The following is a 20,017-nucleotide window of genomic DNA, read 5'->3' on the forward strand; positions in this document are numbered from 1 at the left end:
AAACTGCTGACAGCAGAAAAACCCTGGCAAGGGAACCCTCTGGATTTATTATTTCAAGCAAACAAAAGCAAAACAACGATTGCCATCTCCCTCCTCCCCTGGGGAACGAGGTTGAGGTCAGTGGGAGGAAGAGCTTTCGGACTGGACTTATTGGAAAACCAGTGGAAGGCATGGGTTTCGGGTCCAAAGGGGTTTGCGTATAGCATGCCTCCGGCTTTGGTGCCGTTTTCATTTCTCATTTTGAAGAACATAAAAATCAGCCTCCTTGGGTAAAAGAGATAATAATGGAATTATGAAAAAGCCATTTCGTGTGTATTGAGACAGCCTCTTGTGAGTGACTGGAAGCTCAATTCTAACAAGAAACAATTTCCAAGTCCAAATGAAACTGGATTTCCACCAAATGAAGCGGAAGAGCCAGGCTGTTAAACAACCAAAAGACAGGTCTGCCCATCAGTATCAACGGCTCCTTCTTGTGCTCTTTTATATAACACGATTAGGTGCTGTCTCCTTTCGATTCAAATTTAAGGAGATTGTCAGACGCGGAAAAGTGCCTAAGAGGTAGTGCTTCGGTTGCAGAAACCAGCAATATTTAACAGCTCTGAGTGAAATTTCTGGGTCATTGTGCCATAAATCCTGGAGATCCCAGATTGCAAAGCTTTTCTCTGTTTGAGGCTCGACACAGGTTGATTTCAGTGTAAATTCCCCCTCTCTACCCTCCTCTATGACTGTCTGACCAATACCCAGATGTCTGGTTTTCCCCCATTTAAAGGCAAACTAAACAGTTTTCCATGCTGATTTTCCCCCCAAGGGACTGGCTAGCGTCTCAGAACTGAATCTACTCTTTGTTTCAATGACCTACGATGATTATTTTAATCAAATAAGACACCAATAATTTAAAACCTTCTAGCAATAGCAGACAGGAGAATACCGCTCTAGATAAAATTTGAGTTTTGCTTGCATTTTAAGAACTTGTCCTTGAAGTCTGAAAAAAAAAAAAATCGAACAAATACCATATACCGCCTTGCTTGCAGACTTCTCTCCTTGCTCTTAACAGCTTGTTGGGGGCAAGCAGGATGTTTCAGAGCAAGGGTTTTAGAATCCAGATTATGGCAAATCTCTTTATTTACCAGATCCTGTGCGTGCTCTCTTCTCCCTCTGCCCGCCCCTCACCCCTCAACGCACCAAGTGCCAAGTCTTTGGAATGAGTTCATTAAAGGAGTGTTTAAAAATACCTCATTGCTCCCATCTCCATGTGTTCCATCATTGATTGGAGGCAGAGGGGCCGCATATTTGTCAGTAGAGTACAAAAGGACTAGCATCTCGTTATAAATCTGTCTGGTTGGCTTCAAGTGATGGCAGAAAGAACAATGGGCCGGCGCTATCAAAGACAAATAAATGGAGATAAGGGGAGATCCTTAAACTTTAAAAAAAAAAAAGAGTAACTCATTTTCTTTGTGTTTTGTGTTTTTTATTTTTTCTTCTCCCAAAATGGTTGTTTTCAGGTGTTGCTGTTTATTTACTTATCTCTCATCGATGTATCTATTTCATTTTCCATGTAGATGAGCAGGTGCGGCTTCTGTCTGCTGAACTGCCACCTGGTGTTTTTCGCAATCTTGGTCGCTACTTGAGATTGTAGACTCATTGAGCAAGCGTTGTCCTTTAAAGATGGACTCAACTCTATTTTGGTGGCTGGACTTGGTCTGTGTGAATCCTGGCTCCCTCTAGGATACGTGATGGCTCATGTTAAAGACCTTGAGTGAAGTCCCTGGAGACAAGAAGGGAGATGTTTCCCTCCCACACACCCCTGTGTGTTAGAGCCTCCATTTAAATCACCGAGGGTACTTTCTTCTGTTACATTTGGTCAGAAGTGCCATCTGTCACTCGCCCTTCGTCGTCTGGCACGGGACTGACTCTCGTGCGCTCCTGCCATCCCGGGTTCCCAGGCACTATGCTCTCAGGGTCACAGGGCTGGTGGCAAGGTTGGATGGAGGCGGATCTGAGGCTCATCTGTGTCCCACAACACAAGCTCTTCCCACAACACAAGCCATTAGGTACTGGATCCCTGCAGACTGTAGGTGGCCCCCAGACAAGAATGTTTTGGGTTACACAGGATTTTCAAAACTTTAGAATTATTTCCCTATAAACCTCTTTCACCTGAAAAAGGAATCCTGATTTTGGCTTCTGGCAAACATTGGCAAAGTTGATGGCAAGGGGTCTGTCTTTTGTGTTCGTATAATTTATTGAGTGATTACAGCCTTGTGTTGTTCGCAATATTTTATATACATTAATTTATTTACTCCCCTCCACAGTGTGATGCATAAGGACTATTATCATTCCCATTTTACAGGTATGGAAATTGAGACATAGAAAGATTAAGGAACTTGCCCAAGTTTCCACAGTTAAGGAGTGACAGAGGCAAGCTGTAAATCCAGCCAGCCAGGCTCTGGCACTCTGGGCCCTAACCATTAGAGGGCACTGCTTAGACATACAGGATTGAGGTCCACTGGGGCCAAGTGGCTGTCCCTTGAGATAGGGCACATGCTTTCCAGGTTGGGTGGTCTTTTCTGAGACTCCTGGTGCATGTTGCATGCTCAACCTCGTACCTCTCTAAGGCAGCCTTTGAGAGAATGAGAGTTTGGGTTCTGTCCTCCTCCAGGATGCCACTGCCCAGTGGTTGTGGATTGGGAGAATTCTTTGAAACCTATCTCTAGGACATGAACAGTAATTCCAGCTACTTTTTCTTGTTAAGCCTTTAACCACTACCTTCTTGTTATTTCCTTTAACTTTCCTCTGGGTTGTTCTCAATGATCAGTTCTTTTGCAATTATTGGTTGTCAGGACGCCAGAAACACAGTCTTACCTGGACACAGTGCTCTGAAACAGCCCAGGCTGACCACATGGGTCCCACGTTTTGGAACACTGAGCCCTGAACATGTACTTCTTAGTGGCAAACGTAGCTGAGAATGTGATGGCTCTGGAATTTATCTTTTCCTGCATGATTTCAAGTGTATTGGTTCAGGGTTGTGGCTTCACTTACCTACTTTCCTGAAACAGCTGTAATCCTGCCCTTTTAGGAGTAGGGCTGATGTTGTTGTTGTTTGTTTTGTTTTGTTTTTACAACATATGCAGACAGTGATGACTAGAGATGTCTTTTAAATCAAGGAAAACACTTTTCAGAGGTAATATTGCTCTGTTACAAGCACAGTTTGTTATCACTCAATAGGTGGCAGTAGATGTGAGCACTTCATCCAGACTGGTGGTTTGACTCCCTTTGGAAGCCCCTGGGTTCTTAGGGACTCCCAAACCCACAGTGTTCCATTCCTTTTTCACTGGAAAGAAAAAATTGTCTCCACCAAATCTATCATTTAGTATTTGTGAGCCAATTGTCCTACGTCACCAGTGTTCATAGAGATCACCATAAACAAATATAAATAGGGCCATTCATTTGAATTTATTCCAGGTCTGTGTGGCTATACATATATGATTTCATTAAATCCTTGGAAAATTCCTATGGAATTTTATGCTCGTTTTACAGATGGAGAATCTGACACTTTGAGGAATTTTGATTTTATGTTGTTATTGGGTGCTTTTTTTTTTTCGCGTAATTCTAATGTGTTTCAAACTATCCACATTTTGCAGTTAATTCACATTTCATTAAAATTTCACAATCGTTCCCTATGTTTGTTTTAGTGGCAGCAGGTGGATTGAAACATTTTGGGTTAAAAGAAACAAGATAGCCGAGTGTCCTTGCAAAAAGAGATGATAAAGAATTTAAAAGACAGGGCACAAGAAAGATGGCAATGATTATGGAGATGTTAACTTCACGTTGAATGGAGATGTGACATTCAAGAAGATGCTGCCGCTAAAAAAAAGAGGGAATAAGTTTAGGCAGCTGAGAACAATGGCGAGACCCTAGCCTGTAGACATGAAACCAGAGAATTTCAAGTAGAAGAAGCAGTTGCCTTGCACGGAGGGAGATAAGGTGAAAGAAGACAAATAAAACAAGGAAAGTGTTCTTTTTCTGTTAGGTATTAGGCAAAGCCAATTGCTGCAGACCAAATGCATTTTTGTTTTTGTCTCAGTCTGTAATTAAAAGGGCAGTTGTGATCTGATAACCAGCTTGGTTGGGAAAGTGGATGGAAGTCAACATGAACCAAGCTTAATTAGATAAACTTGTCTAGAGGTGAAATGGATGGGTATCAGCTGACAACACTCACCTCAGACACTTGGAGGGGACTCACGATCCCCAGGGAAAGGGTTCTGCTCTTATTATTATTTTTTTATATATGGAACATATGGTCTGGAAAAAGTGTCAAAAATAAGTTTGGGACTAATTTCTCAGAATTGAAAAGAGAGTCATGGAATTATAGACCGAATCTATTTCCGCGGTGTTTCTCTGGGATTCAAAGTCATCAATCAGCGGACATTAGTAAAATCATTCTAGGATAGAAGCTCCAAAGGGATCATCGATCTTTTGATCATGACTAATTGCTAACATTTCAGATGAAGAGCTCATCGTTTGTTTATCTGTTAGTCTGAGAATATTCAAATTTGGCTTCTTTTCAAGACACTGATACATTGGGTTTGAGGCACTGCTGCTGGGAGGCACCCCGAGGTGGAGACTTGAGTGCATGAAGTTCATTGAGGGGAGCTGGCAGCATAAATCCCTGCGGAACAGCGAAGGGAGCAAGGAAGGGTAGGCAGGGGGAGAAATGGAAACAGTCCCATCAAAGGGATTAGCGCGTCCCACAGGAAGTTCTGGCTTGGAATGTTTCTTCAGAAAGATCCTGCATTGAGAACAGAGGTCTGGCCTTTCTATCCCTGCATCAGCACTGCCAGCCCCGGGGGTGAAGGTGGAGGGGTTGTGGAGGGAGGGAAGGGAGAATAAATCTTACAGTCCTGAAGGTGGGGAGCGTGGGAGTTTCGGCGGCACACCACAGTATCCATTAGTGACTCCCAATATAGATATTTGAGACATAATAAAATAATGGATACAGTCGCCTTCGATCGGAATATCCAGGTCTCCACAAAGCTATTACCTGGAGTAAAGTGCTATACCTTGAAAGAGTATGTGGTTGGGGGAAAAGGGTGAGGAGAAGATGGGTTCTGGTGGGCAGAGAAGGGGAGAATGAGTAGACATCACCTTACCCAGGTTTAGCTGTGACCCACGTAGCCCCCAGAGACAAATGACAGAAGCCCGTCTCTGCACTCCAGACCTGCCAGAGATTTCTGGAAGCAACAGGAGGATGGTTATCTGAAATTGCTGTCTAGGAAAGGGTTCTCAGCTCTTGTTCTTGGAAGGGTCCACAAAGAGCAATAGATCAATACATAGGGAGTCAGAGTATAGCTATTATTGATACATCCAGTGTCGACAGCAACTGTTTCTGAATTCCTACTAGTGTATTTCCCATGGAGTCCTTACCTTAAGGGAACGTGGGCAGTGAACTGGATAACCAACTGGTAATCAATTTGGTTTAGCACACTGGGTGAGAATTTTTTGTGGGAATCAGGTGGGACCTCAACAGTTGGCTAGAAGAGATTCTGGGGGCTTTGATGGAGTGGTATTTATAATCATAGTTGTAAGTGAGCTCACCCTGAGAGATTCCCTAGAAGTGCTAGGGGAAGAATCCTGGGATGCTGTAGTGTCTACAGATAAGCGGGGGGGAGGGGTGGCGATTCAGGGGACGCAGGAAGCTGAGAAACAAGCAGGGAACTCAGAAGAGAGCAGGTGTCTTGGAATGGGAGTCAGGACCACATGCTATAGAGAGGTAAAGTAATAGAAGTTGAAAAGTATCATCGGGGGCGCCTGGGTGGCTCAGTGGGTTAAGCCGCTGCCTTCGGCTCAGGTCATGGTCTCAGGGTCCTGGGATCGAGTCCCGCATCGGGCTCTCTGCTCAGCGGGGAGCCTGCTTCCCTCTCTCTCTCTCTGCCTGCCTCTCTGTCTACTTGTGGTTTCTCTCTGTCAAATAAATAAATAAAATCTTTTAAAGAAAAGAAAAGAAAAGAAAAGTATCATCGGATCCATCAGTTTCAAGGCAATCACTGACCAGTGCCAGAGCACGGTCAGCAAAGTAGTGGTTACTGTTACCATGTTGGTGTGGGTTGAGAATGGATGGAGAGAAGAGGAATGTAGTTGGTTTTTGTTTTTTTCAGGAGTGACAATCAAGGGGAGGATGGGAATAGGAAAGGAGATGCAGGAGAGATTACATTTTAGCTTTTTTTTTTTTTTTTTTCCAGTTTTAGGATGGATTATGCTGAGGGAAAGGTTTGATTGGTGATGGCAGTGTCTTCTTGGGTTCCTCTTGTGGAAGCTGATGAAAGAAAGTATTGCAACTAGGGGGTAATGATTGTTTGCCCTGGAGGTTCCTGCAGGGGAGGGCAGGTGGCTCTGTGGCGATCGGCATGGTTCTTAAAGACTTCCTGTTTGCCAATCCTACAGCCCATGGCGTGGGGTAGGACAACTCAGCACAGAAGGAGAGGAAAATGTCACCTGCCTGGCCTGTCTGATCTGGGCCTCCCACCCTGGAGGGAGTGACATGGAGATCCATGGAGTGACAGATGGGGCAGACAGCTAGAGTGGGATAGATTTTAGTAATGATTGTCTTTAGTTTTTAAGATTGAACTTCTGGAAGCCATTCTAAGTCTCTCTAGCTGGGATTCTTCTCTTCCCCCGCAAGGGTTCGTTTGTACTCTTGCAGAGCTGGTGAAATTTCTGTGGACTCATTTTTGATCTCCATTTTCTCTACTTTGCATGCTCTTTGGATCACTTCTTGGGCCTTTTCACACCACAGGCATATTGAACACTCTAAAATGTATATTTCTAGCCCAGACCTCTTCTTCATGCTCTGGATTCATATCTCCTATCATCTAATTGACATCTCCCTTTGTGCAATGCACAGACATCTCTAAGTTACTGCGCAGACAACAGAACTCTTGATATCTTCTCCTGCGAATGTAACCCCATGCCTTCCCAAGTTTCTCCCTTCTCAGCAAAGGGCACTAGCATCCGTCTGGCCATTCAAAGTGAGCAGTGTAGGTATTCCCCTTGTTTCTTTTATCTCTCCCATCAGCCCCAACCTACAAGCTGTCTCAGTCCCATCTCCTAAATGGATCTTTGCCATGACCCTCACGTCCACTCATGGCTCTACTGGAAACTTGTGGGCTTTCAGTGCCTCAACTACCCCCGGGTCCTGTCCACCCCTTTAGAGTTTATTATCTTTGTCTGGACCATTTCCTACCCTCCACCCACCACCGTTCTTGAGCTGGCTGGCATCCTTTAATCCTACAGCATCCCTCAGTTCTCCGTGCAAACACCATTTCCCAGAGGGGTCTTCTCCCATCCCTCCAAAACCCAGGTCCCCCTTTCTTAGCCCCATGTCATCCCCTTCCTTTGCTTCCTTCACGACCTCGGGTATAGTGTTTAAATATTGTATTTATTTACCTTTTGGCTTGCCGCTACTTCCGTCCTGGCGTGTTAACACTGGCGGCTGGTCCATCATCGCCTCCCCTAGATCCTGACACCATGCAGTCAATAAACATTTATTGATTGAATGTTCATCAGCCTTACCCAGCCCGGGGATGCAAGGAGGGCTTCTCAGAAGAGGTGACATTTAAGCTTTGTCTCTTCCGGGGAGTGTGTTCCCATTATACTTTGTTCAGCCTTCTCTTAACAGCTCTTCATGCTAACAGGGTGAGCTGTTGCCTTGTCTATCTGCTTACCATCCTGGTGTCCAAGGATCGGGCCCGTTCATTTCTTTGTGGCTTGATTTATTACCATTATCACAATGCATGTGGGTGTAATCGACTTGTCTAGCTTGGGAAGGATACCTGCTGGGGCATTCAGAGGCCAGAGGGGATGGTTATTTAAAATTTTTTAAAAAATATTTAATTTATTTATTTGGCAGACAGATTAAGCACAAGAAGGGGGGGGGCACAGAGGGAGATGAAGAAGCAGGCTCCCCGCTGAGCTGGGAGCCTGATGTGGGGCTTGATCCCAGGGTCCTGGGATCATGACCTGAGCTGAAGGCAGACACTTAACCCACTGAGCCACCCAGGCACCCCCAGAAAGGGATGTAAGTTTTAAGGGAGCATCCGGACCAATGTAGAGAGAACATGTCCTTTTGCTTCTTGTGACATGTCCTCTTTTTAAAGTTCTGCCCAGAAATCAGTAACCAGACTTTTGACTGCTAAGTGTTTCTAGGGTTCAGGTAGGTTAAAAGAATAACTAGTTGGGCAACAGCTCATCTCGTGAAGCCACAAATGTATTTGTTATAGCCGGTCATGTTCCTGTGCTCTTGTCTGGGAAAGATTACACACTCCTGTCACTACTGCTGTCTTAAAAATGCAGGAAAGTTGAATCAGGTGAGACCTATGAGCCCTAGCTCCCCATCTTTCCCGAGGACCACCTGCCTCCTCTCAGAATGATGTCTTTTTTCCCCGTTTTCCTCGTGCCTTGTGCAGGAAAACAAGGAGAAGCTAGCACGATATGATATACACATACAAAAAGAGATTTCTTAAGTCATAGGTGATGTTTAAATTGCATCAGTGAATAAAATCCAAGGCTCATTAGTTCAACTGCTTATAGAACTGATTCAGAAAAAAAAAGTTCCCGAAAGCTGACAAAGTTATTGTTAAATTGATGCTTTTTAACTTTTAAAGAGATTCTGTATGTATTTAATCAACCCAACAGAGTTCTCCTCTCTGGCTTCCTATTGGGGTTGGAAACAAGAGCGAGAAGTCCAGAAATAATACATTTTACAGTTGATGTATGCGTCTTCTGGGAACCTAAACAAAAGCATTTGGTGTTTCTCTATTTCCTGGAGTGAAGTTCTTCTCTGAAGTTTTCTGGTGGCAGGACACGTTGAGGGATATTTGTTGTGCCCTGGTGGGGTAAGAGAATGAGAACTCTGTCTGGTGTCGTCTTTCTGGACTCTCAGTGAGAATTCCGAGATTGGGGGAAGGGCCAGTTTGTGAAACCCTCTTCCCGAGCCTTATGGGAAAGTCTTCAGCTGAAACCACGCTCATCACCCTAACGGCAAATGCTGGATTCCTCCTGGATTCAGGTCAGGCGCTCACACCGCGGTGTTGGAGGTAAAAGCAGAATCAAAACAGGACGTTGTGTTTTCCAGTTTCCTCAGGCACAGAAGTCATTATTAATGGAGAGAGCCGAGCGGACACGGATCATGTTTTTACTTTATTTGCTTTCTTTTTCCCTCTGAAGACTCTCAGTGGGTTTCAGGAAAAGTAAAACCCAGATCCCACGCAATCGGCCCTTAATTGTTCCTCGGCGATCAGAAGGACCAAACGAGTTTGTCCAGAAGGGGGCACTGTGGAGCCCCATGTCGGTTCACCAGCCTGAGAGTGGTAATTTTCCTGCAGTACTGAAGCCAGAGCCAGAGGGCAAACTGTCTCTTTCCCAGGCCAACACCAGCTGTTGTCTTGGTTTTTTTAAAGAAAGGAAACCCTACTGCTTGGATTATTACATTTCAAGTGACCTGGAGTTGCTAAGTCACCGAGGGGACCAGAACTCCTCAGCCCCCAGGGTTACCCCTGGGAGGAGAGGTTGAGAGAGAGTTGACAGCGTTTCATTTACCATCCTGGTCCGGAGTCCTCCTCCCTGTCATCAGCCACCTGCCTTCTCCCTGAGAGTCATCTGTGCCGATGGAGAAAGACTCACTGGTTCCAGAGTTCCGGTATGTCCAAACTGGTTTTGTCTGGGTTGTTGACAGACTTTCAAGGCAAAGGGGCAACCATGGGGAAAGGGAGAGGCCTTTAACGAGGGAGGAAAAGACACTTGAGGGATCGAAAAGTACATTTTGAAAGGGCTGAAAAGGACATAATAAGCAACACAAGAATGGGAGTATGGCAACAGGAACCCCTCTTTTCAGAAGGTCTAAGCAGCCACCCCAGGAGGCCAGCTTGTATTCCAACCCCATTGGAAGCAGGCAACAAAATCAAGACAGGCTCGAAAACGTGGTGTGTTTGTTACAGGGAGCACTCCCTTGGGAGGAGGCCGGAGAGGGGTCTGGGACTTAGGTCCATATGCTTGTCTGAAGAGGTCTTCCCTCTCCAACTTGGAGCTAAGCTGCTGCGGCCGGCCAGTGAGATGAAGCTGGTTGCATGTTTTCAGCAGCAGGCAAATCACTGTTCTGTCCAGCTGTGACTGCAATGATGAATCAGAGGGCGTTTTAAATTAACCTTCGAAGTTCTCCTCTCATGGAACCACAGGGTGTTTGTTGAATAAACAAACGAAAGCGGTCAGAAAACTCCCCGGATGAGTTCTTTATGATATTAATTTCTTGTTCCTCCTTCAAGAGAATCTGGAATTGAGTACAAACCAAGAAGTTCAGGGATGCGGGGCCGGCTTTAGGGGCCTTCGATGGGTGGTAGCACAGGGCCTGAGCTCACAAGGGACGGAGAATTGGTTTAACCCTCCACTGTCACCATCTTGAAGTTCTTAACAAGGGGCCTCGTGTTTTCAATTTGCACTGGGCCTCATGAATGATGGGACCAGTCCCGCAGGGAAGGCACCTATGCATGGGCCAAATGAAATACTACATGTGGTGGCAGTGAACATGATGGAGAGGATGACCTCGAGAACATCTCATCTCTTGCAGTGCACGAAGACATTCCAATAATGACATCCTTTGCATAAAACAGCTTATAGAAAACCTTATAACCAGTGTTGCACAGCGCTTGCAAGGGTGTGTTTTATCCTCGGGAAGACCCCGGTGAAATTTCCTGTTGTACCACTTACGCGCAGTATAACTGCAGGAAAGTTAATTAACCTCCCTGAGACCCCGAGTATCTGTCTGTTACATAGAGACGATATCAGTCAATTGATAGGGCTCGGCAAGGAGTAAGACGTGTGTGCGGCACTTGGGATAGTGTCCAGGACATGGAGGACACTCCGTAGTGCAGGCTGTCCTCCTTGAACCCTGTTGAAGTCAGCGGAGGCTAGCTCAGTCTCCTGACTTTTCAAATTAGATTGTGAACACCCAGTGCATACCCACAGGCATGTTTGCTAATTCTTTCTCCTGGAGCCACAGGTGATAAGCCGAGAAAGTAGGTCCTGGATTTCTTTGATCTCACCAGTGGTGTGTTTGTGTTAGTGTAGGTTTGTTTGAAGGCTTTTCTCCTACAAGCTTAAACTCGAAGCACCTCCTACTCCAAAATGCAGGGTGGCTTTTCCAGCGTGCCTCTGTGTGACACCAGCAGGTGCTCCACGGTTCAACTCAGTTCTGACGCTACCTCCCTGGAATTAGCCTCACATCCCATAAGCAAAGGGCTCAGTCCCATCGGACTGCCCCCACTTGGATGCCAGTGGGAAGCCCACGTTGTGCTTCTCACCTACTGGATGAACATCCAGGGTCTTCCCACGGCCCCCCTTCGCAGGTCTGATAATGTGCTGGGATCACTCGTACACAACTCGGGAAACGCTTTGCTTATGTCTCCCTGTTTATTATAAAGGACACCACTCAGAACCGTCCAGATGGAAGAGAGGCATGGGACAAGGAACTGGGGACGGGACGAGGTGCCTTCTCTTGGCTTACCACCATCCCGGTACCGTGATGTGTTGAGCAACCCAGAAGCTCTTAAAGCGTCCTTGAGGGTTTTCTGTAGAAGTTTTGCTACATAGGCTGATTGAATCACTGCCCGTGAGTGCTTAACTCTGTGTCCAGCTCCTCTCTCTCCCCAAAGAGATTAATTAATATTAATAATTAATACTAATAATTATTAATATTAATAATATTAATATTAATTAACATTAATGTTCTGAAACATAAATAAATAAAACATAAAAAATAGTATGCAGCAGCTGAGCACTAAAAGATTCCTATATGGTTTTAAAGGGAAATCAAGTAGTTAGGAAGGCTTCTGTGTTTTCCTTTTTTTAAAAAAAATGTTATCTCTTAAATTTTCATGGGACTCTGATTTTTCAGGGATGAACCTATATGATTTGTGGTAGTAGTAAGCCATATGAAGGCACCATTCTGTGCCTTGGTAAGGGTGGAGTGTTTATCCATAACAAATGTATTCATTATGCAGGAAATCCATACTGGTTAGACACAAACAAGATTAAAAAAACAAAACAAAACACCTATTCTGTCACTAACCAGCGATAAGTATCTTTCACATTGGTATATTTCATTTCAGACTAAATGCATATTTGCACATGAATACATTTGTAATAAACATGGAAATGCAGTGTACAGACTGTCCTATAAAATAATTTTTGACTTGACAGTGTGTTAGGAACATCTGTTCATAAGTAAATTGATACACTTACTTAACTGCTGTAGTTTCCGTTTTGTGGATGTATCATCATCACTTTGGAAGCCAAACTCTGGTCATCAGCCTTTAGTGTGCTTCAGAAGTTACACTGTTACAAACGTCCCCGTGTGTACCCTATGCAAACCTGTCTGTCTCCTGATTTCCTCGGGGTAGATAGCTGGCGGTGGAATCGCTGGGTCAGATGGTACACACACATCCTCTCCACACATAGCTCCCAGCTGCAGCGTCTGAGCAGGGATGGGAGATTCGAATGACCGAATGCACTTGTCTTTTTTGAGTCTATTTCACCGCAGTGTCTATTAATTGTAGTTGTAATACAGAACGGCTCTGGGGTTCACTTTAATTCCTGGCAAAATACCTGAGTCTGGTGTAGACAAAGAAATGTCTTTTCTTGGCACTTGGTTAAAAAAAATTTTCCCCCCTGTCTTGGGTGGGAGTCCTCGTTCACATGCCACGTCAGTCTAGATGGAAATGAGCCCGTTCTTTTTGTTTCAGGGCTCTCGCACACAGCGTAGAACATTCTCATGATTTCCTTTTCTGTTAACTGTGTGGAGTTCATACTGCGTTCTTAAGGGGTTAACTTTCCTCTAACAAGTGCTTTCTCCAAGTACCAAGGCAGGGGGGCTCTTCTTACTGGGGTGTAGGCTTGTTCCTTTGTGCCCTGTCCTTTCGCTTCCCCTGGAAGGAGCTGAATACCCCTTCTGCTCTGACAAGCCACGTACAGCTGGAGAAAGGCATTCTCTCCAGTGTGGACATTGCCATGTTGCCTCTCACGTCCTCAACCTTCCCGTCTCAAAATCCAGCCCTGCCCCTTACCTCAGCTCCCTCCCCACCTCCGGTTGTGGTCCTCTGGATTTTGCACCCGAGTTTTATGCAGGTGACACCTACCTAACAATCAGGCAGAGAGAATCTTCTGATTTGGCTTCATTATCTGGGAAGGTCAAGCTCAAGGTGTTGGGTCCGAGTAATGAAAAGTGTTTGCTTTGGTTTCCCATCTTGGAAGATGCCTGTAGTGGGCTAAATGTCTGTTAAAGGCCAGCTCTTGACTTCCTTTCTGTTGATGGGAAGGAGTGCGATTCAGGGAGTAGGGGAAGAAGAGAGGGGGAACACATGCTAAGGGGTCAGCGTAATGGGGTTGCTCTTTCGGGCTGGGAGACACAGACTGCGGCTGAACACTTTTTATTTTGGAAGTAACTTGCCGGTTGCAAATAAATGCTCACAAAGTCTCTCCTCGAACTGGGTAGTGACCCAGGCACAGGCAGGCTCTACTGGGCTGGTGTGGCGTCCTTCCTTCCTGTCGGCAAGGCTCTGAATGGGCTCTCTCTAAAATGCAACATACTCTGTTCTTGTGGGTTTCACAGCTCCATGGAGCTTAGTAGGAGGCTACGCTTTTTTAAAAAAAAATTTTTTATCTCTCTGAAGATGAGATAACTGACATCACCTCTTAGAGTCGGGTGGTGGCCTTCCCATTTATTACCTGACAAACCACAGACCCCAGGTATCTCTTTGATCAGGCTTCACTTCATGCTATGTGTGGTTGCTGTAGGCTCGTCTCCTTTGGACTGCTCACCATGGGTCGTCCTTCAAGTCTGGGCTCTGTTTCTTTGGCCGAATGCAGACCGTATTTTTGTTCCATCCCTTTCAAAAGTGAGAGTGGTCAGTGCAGGTGAGATTGTACTGCAAACGAATGCCCAGTGGGCTTCAGTGGTGTGTTAAGGATAATAAAGTGCTTCTACTTGCTGTTACCGTGGACTCAGAATGTCCCAGAACATTTGGCCCAGCCCCCTCATTAGGCTGAGCCCCACAGTCAAAGTAGGTTAAGGAGACCTGGGGTTTAGCCCTCCTTCTGCCACCGGCTTCTGGACCAGAAATCTATTTATTCTATCTCGTTTTTTTCCCTGCCCACGACGTGAGCTTTTTTTTTTTTTTTTTTAAAGATTTTAATTTTTATTTTATTTGACAGAGAGAGAGAGATCACAAGTAGGCAGAGAGGCAGGCAGAGACAGAGGGGGAAGCAGGCTCCCTGCTGAGCAGAGAGCCCGATGCGGGGCTCGATCCCAGGACACTGAGATCATGACCTGAGCCGAAGGCAGCGGCTTAATCCACTGAGCCACCCAGGCGCCCCCGACGTGAGCTTTTTAAGGCACGTTGTCTTCTTTACCTGTGTTTTTCCCTGCACCTTGGACCTCCGGTCCCCAGAGGCTTGCTGGTCTGGGACCCCTGGGACGGTTGTCCCCTCAACACTGTGCTGCTCCCTCTGGAGTCTTGGTGGAGGGGTGAGGTGGGGGAAAGCCAAATCTCCCTTAGTTTCTCCACCCTTAATGCCCCAGACTCTCTCACATGTGTGGGGGTTGTGGATGGACAGACTTTATCCAAGATTTGAGAACAGCGAGAAGCAATGATGATTTTAAAAAAGATAACCATAAAAATCACTATTCTCAGTGCTTAAGAGAAAAAGAATCCAAAACATTTGATAGGAGATCTCCTAAGAGATGAGCTCACACCTGGTGCCAGCTTGACGTCTGAACTCAGAGGAAGAGCTCCTCTTCCGGTTCCCCTTGGGGCAAGCCCCCCTCCTGCCCACAGTGTGCTGGGTGTTGTCCTGGGACCTGAGCTGCCCTCCCTGCTCAGGACAGCTCATGATGGTTCATGGTGGTTCATGGTGGAATGTTCCTGAAGTCACTGTGAATCACCATGGAGGGCACAGCCATCAGCAGGGGAGCATTCTCTCTGGCCCCTGGGGGTGCCTCCTCCTGAGTCTCCAGGATCCCTGGGGTCCTTTCGGTCCCTATTAACCACAGCCTGTGTTCACCACCCGAAGACCGTGGGCTCCTGAGGACGACAGGTCCCCGTGGGCAGTGCACTGTACCGACCAGGAAGAGATGTTCTGCTCAAGATGCAACATACTCTGCAGCTCTGTCCTCCATGGGGCACAGAGACATTTAGCTCCGCTGTGCATCACCTTCCTCCCGCCTTCCCGGTCACGCCCATCGGAGTGGCTGTGCAATTGAGCTGGGACTCTGCACCGTGCCTGACTGCACCGGGGCCGATTGGGCCTGGTCGCTTCCATGAACTAGATCCAAATCTCCAGGCCCGAGTTTTCCTGGAATCCTGTCCTGTTTTGGCTGGTGGGATGGAGGCCTTCAAGCAGAGGAAGAGGAGTCCAGGTGTGATAGTGACATGAACTCTTCTGGAAGAGGGAGAAAGTCAGCCTACCTTGCTTGTTCTGGCTTTTTCGGCCGAGTCACCCAGTCATTTTCTACAGGTTAAAAAAAAAAAAAAAAAAGTTTATGCTTCTTTGACTGCAGCTCAGGAATTTTTATTTTTAATTGGCAGAGTTGAATTAGCTATTCACACTCTTATGTATAGCCTTTGGCCCAAGTGGGCTCAAACCGCTAGATCGGCACGTCCAGCGTCTAAGGGCATGCACGTGGTGTGGGGCTGGAATGAGGCAGTGCTCAGCAGTGCCTGACCGGGCTTGTGTGTCTCTGATGCCCCACACCTGGGCGAGGGCCCATTCAAGGGACAAGAGTGCACCTCAGGCCTTCATTGCAGTGTTGTAATGGGGGTCCACCACTGCATAGCTGGGTGATGGCTAGAAGGATCGTTCCTGGGAGGCCTTATCTAGGACAGAGGAGTTTACCTCTCCAAATAAGACCCCTGGGGTTTGCTTGGGATTTGTTCAGGGGCTGGGGCAGGAGCTGGTGATTGAAAGGGGGTGATCTTGCAAATGACTGAGGGAGGAAGGGCTCCATGGGGTGGGCCGGAGAGCTCTGGGTCATGGTTACAGGGGACTCTCAAGGGTCATGGACCCCCTTCCAGATGTTCTCAGGAGGATAAAGCCGGGGTGGGGCAGGGGTACTGGGGAGCAAGAGGAAATCTGTAGAAACACATAGTAATGAAACAGAGTCCCTGTTCTCTCCTAGCTTTTGAGACGAGAACATTTTTTTTTTATTTTATCTTACTTTATTTTTGAAAGATTTTATTTGTTCATCTGAGAGAGAGACAGAGAGAGCACAGGCAGTGGCAGGAGCAGGGGGAGAGGGAGAAGCACAGTCCCTGCTGAGCAGGGGCTCAGAACCCCAGTGCGGGGCTTGAACCCAGGACCCTGAGATCCTGACCTGAGCCAAGGGCAGAGGCTTAAATAACTGAGCCCTCCAGACGCCCCAAGACCAGAATGCTTTAGATAACAAGTCTTTCCAATGTCTTTTAAATATCCACATGCCATTTTAAGATGCATGTTTTATTCATATTTATAATGATTTTCATATTTTTGGTTTGGGAGGGTTCACAGATTTCTAAAGGGAATGTTTAAAAGTCAGAGGAAAAGCGGCTGGTGACTTTTTTTTTTTTTTCAAATTTGTAAAATATCCTTTCCATTTTATCTGAATGCTTCTTTTTGGTTACCAAATCCTGATTTGATTAAAAGCTTCGCAATGAATACCAGTTTGGAGATTATTTGTGCTGTCTCTGTCCCAGAGAGTAAGGAGCAGAAAGAAGGGAAGGGCTGGCTTTGCAGGACCAGGAAAGGGACCCCTGTGGCAGTAAGATCAGGGGCTGGACTCGCGTCTGTCTTCTACCCAAGTAGCTTTAGAAATCACAGCTCTCCTAGAACAGCACATTGACCCCTAGCTCAAGTCACAGTAAAACGTGGTGCTATTCACTGATTTAACAGATGCTCCTGGAGTGTCTGGTCCTCCACAAAGTGTGAAAGGGTGGCCTTCTGTGAGTTGGTCAGATACAGCCACTGTCTGGCAGCCACGTGGAGCCTGGGGGCCTGGCGCTCCAGAGATCATGAGACTCGGTCTTCTGCTCCCTGCTCTCTTCTTGCCCTAAAAGAAGTACAAGGCACCTGGCACCAAGAAGGAACTAAGGACGGTTGAATCTAGGACCAGCTACTTCCTGGATGAGTGACTTAGCCTCAGAGCCTCAGGATCTGTCCCCATTAGAAAGTAGAGATGAATAGCATCTACCTGTAGGGCTGTAATCAAGGTCATGTCTCATAGGCTGGGTGCTGGAACAAGTAGGTGCTCAGAAAATGGTTGCTTTTTAAAGGCGTATTATCACTCAAGCACAGTTGTGCTTTTATTTATTTGAGATACCTTAAACTGAGCCTCGAGATAGGAAAAACCTGCAAAATGTGACCATGCTAGGGATGCCCACCCACCCCAAGAACACATGTGTATCCCGCTGCTGTCAAATCTTCCAGAAAAAGAGATCCCGAGGATGCCAAGTCTGGATAGACCCTGTAAAGGTCTCGGGGTTTCCTTTGTAGATGGCTTTCCAAGTACCCGCCATGGCCACTGGGAGAAGACTCAGGGAACTTGGGGGGGCTTTATTGAGCAGCTAAGAGGTGGCACTTGGGAGCTCAAACTCTCTGACGTGCCAGGCTTGCAAGTACAAGCAGAACAACGACCTCAGTAAGCGGAAATACTCTGGTCCTGGAAATTTCTAATAGTTGGTGTGGGATGACCCTGAGCAGCCGCAGAGACAGGATTCCTCTGCCCACGGTTGGTGACTTCCACCATCCAGGACGCAGGGGGGCGCTGCAGCCCCACTTTTCCTCCAGAGGCCATCCCTGGGTTTCCCGAAGGAGCCTTTAATCTCAGGTTTCCTTTGTGCTTGCATGATTTCACATTCTCTGTGCCTTCCTAGGTGGAAATCCCCGGGGTCCTAAGAAAACACATGAAACACCTAGAAAATGTGTGTGGTTTCTTCAAGCCAGGGAACTTAAAAAATTTTTCAGGAAATATGTTTTCCTTGAAACAAAAATTTAAAAGTATGTATCAGCCCAAAAGAGTTCTATACACCCTTTGAGAATAGTCTTCAACATACACACAGACACACACACACACACACACACACATACACACACACGTGTGCAAAACAGTGCAGTTATAAATGATTTTTATTTATTTACCAAAATGAGGCATCATTCTGCAAACTATTCACTCACTTGCTTTGTCACTTAACAACAGCCCCAGGAAACTTTTCAAGTCTTTCCCACACTTATTTATTTATTTATTTTTTCAGAGTGACTTTGTTTACATATCTGGGACCATCAAATCTGAGGTTTGAAGCCCTAAGTCATTATGATCGAAAAATGAAAGTATCGAACCCAAGAGAAGAGAGGCTTGAGATGTTTATGCTTTGGCCAGTCCAGCAGCATCTGAACAGTCTTTGTTTGCATGAGGGGTAGAAGGCAGGTGCATTTCCTAAAACAAAAAGAGGAGTTAACAACCTTTGAATTCCCTGAGGGCTGGTTCCCTCCTACCCCCACCCCACCATCCTGTCTCTTTCTGGACTGCCCAGCAGTCACATGGGCCAACCGGTTCTGCCAGGAACAGAGGTACAATCTAGCACTGTGTCTAGCTTGGAAGGCGTGGTTTGGGGTAGGGGGAGATGTGTAGAAGGTAGAAATGATAGCTCGGGCTTTTTGTCAGAAGGGCACAGGTGCAAATCCCAGCTGTTTCTTCCTGCCCAGCTGGGCGACCTTGGGCCAGTTACTGAAGCCCTCAGAGCCTTATTTGTAAAATATGGTGAGAAAAGTCCTCTGGCAGGATGGCCGAGAACAGTAAGTCAGTGCCATGGTAATATACACACATGGCCTGATACAAAGACTAGTCAATGATAACCGCCCCCTGCTCTCTTAGTGGTCAGCAAACTTCTCCTGCAAAGGCCCAGAGATGAATATTTTAGGCTTTGCAGGCTGCAGAGACTCTGTTGCAGCTGTTCAACAATAAGTAAATGAGGGTATGAGGACGTATTCCTACAAGAGTTTATTAACAAAAACAGATGACAGGGTGGGGTGGACCCAAGGGCAGGGGTTTGCTGACCCTGCACTGGGTCCATACTGTCCCCTGGAAATAGAATGTGAGCCTCGTCGGTAATAATTTTGCTTGTAGCCCCGGGAAAAAAAAGTGAAATTCATTTAAACGATAGAATTTATTTACTTTAAGTGATCTGAACTATGATTGCGCTGGGATGTAATCCATATGAATGATCACTGAGGAGGTCTTTTACTTTAAATCTTGGTGTTATTTAAAGTCATCGCGGGGGATCTTAACCTTAGGGCACAACCTCATTTATGGTGGTCACGTTTCACGTGTTCACTAACTCGACCGCCTGGTTCAAGGGTGGTCAGCCCAACTTCTCCACGGGCAGGCCATACCACTTCGTGCGCCGAGAAATTGACTTATTAGACAAAAGTCAAGTTCCAAATACGAACTAGAGGAGAACGGAAACCATCAGAGTCTGGAGCCTATAGGAAGGAGATGGCTCATTTCCCGCAAGTTCGTGTGTGTGTGCCTGTGAGTGTGCCGGACCACGAGGAGAAACATAAAGACGTCTTTCCTTCTGAGGCTTGTTGTCAAACATGTTTGAAATCCACAGCTTTACCTACTTGAGTGTTTTGTGTTTTGTTTTGCTTTTGCTTTAAATCAGGCTCACTGTGGTGTTTTGGTTCTTTCTTGTTCGGAACATGCTTGGAGGTCTGCCCAAGCTATCTGGTGATGGAACGAATGCATATCTGACACCAGCCAAGCCAGTTACTAAAAGTCACGCTGACCATTTTAAATGCACAAATCATGAATCATGGAGCGCTACATCAAAACCTAATGGTGTACGGTATGGTGGTGACATAACACAATAAAATAAAACGAATAACTCCTCCCAAGAATTTAAAAAAATGTACAAATCACCATCCCCAACTTTAAACCCTAGTC

General features: G+C 46.2%; 1 protein-coding gene across 2 annotated transcripts in view; it reads left to right on the top strand.

The window, feature by feature from the left end:
* SLC1A2 (solute carrier family 1 member 2) overlaps positions 1–20,017 on the top strand; it is a 144,772-nt gene that overhangs the window by 3,738 nt on the left and 121,017 nt on the right. The window contains exon 1 of one of the 2 annotated variants that reach the window (XM_059405722.1): positions 9,517–9,691. The exons of the other annotated variant lie outside the window; for it this stretch is intronic. Coding sequence (XP_059261705.1) covers positions 9,660–9,691 — 32 coding nt within the window. The 5' untranslated portion in view covers positions 9,517–9,659. Of the gene's footprint in view, positions 1–9,516; positions 9,692–20,017 lie in introns of those variants that run through there. 2 annotated transcript variants of the gene reach the window in all.

The sequence above is a fragment of the Mustela nigripes genome, chromosome 1 (genome assembly GCF_022355385.1).
Source record: "Mustela nigripes isolate SB6536 chromosome 1, MUSNIG.SB6536, whole genome shotgun sequence".
NCBI classification, from domain to species: Eukaryota; Metazoa; Chordata; class Mammalia; order Carnivora; family Mustelidae; genus Mustela; species Mustela nigripes.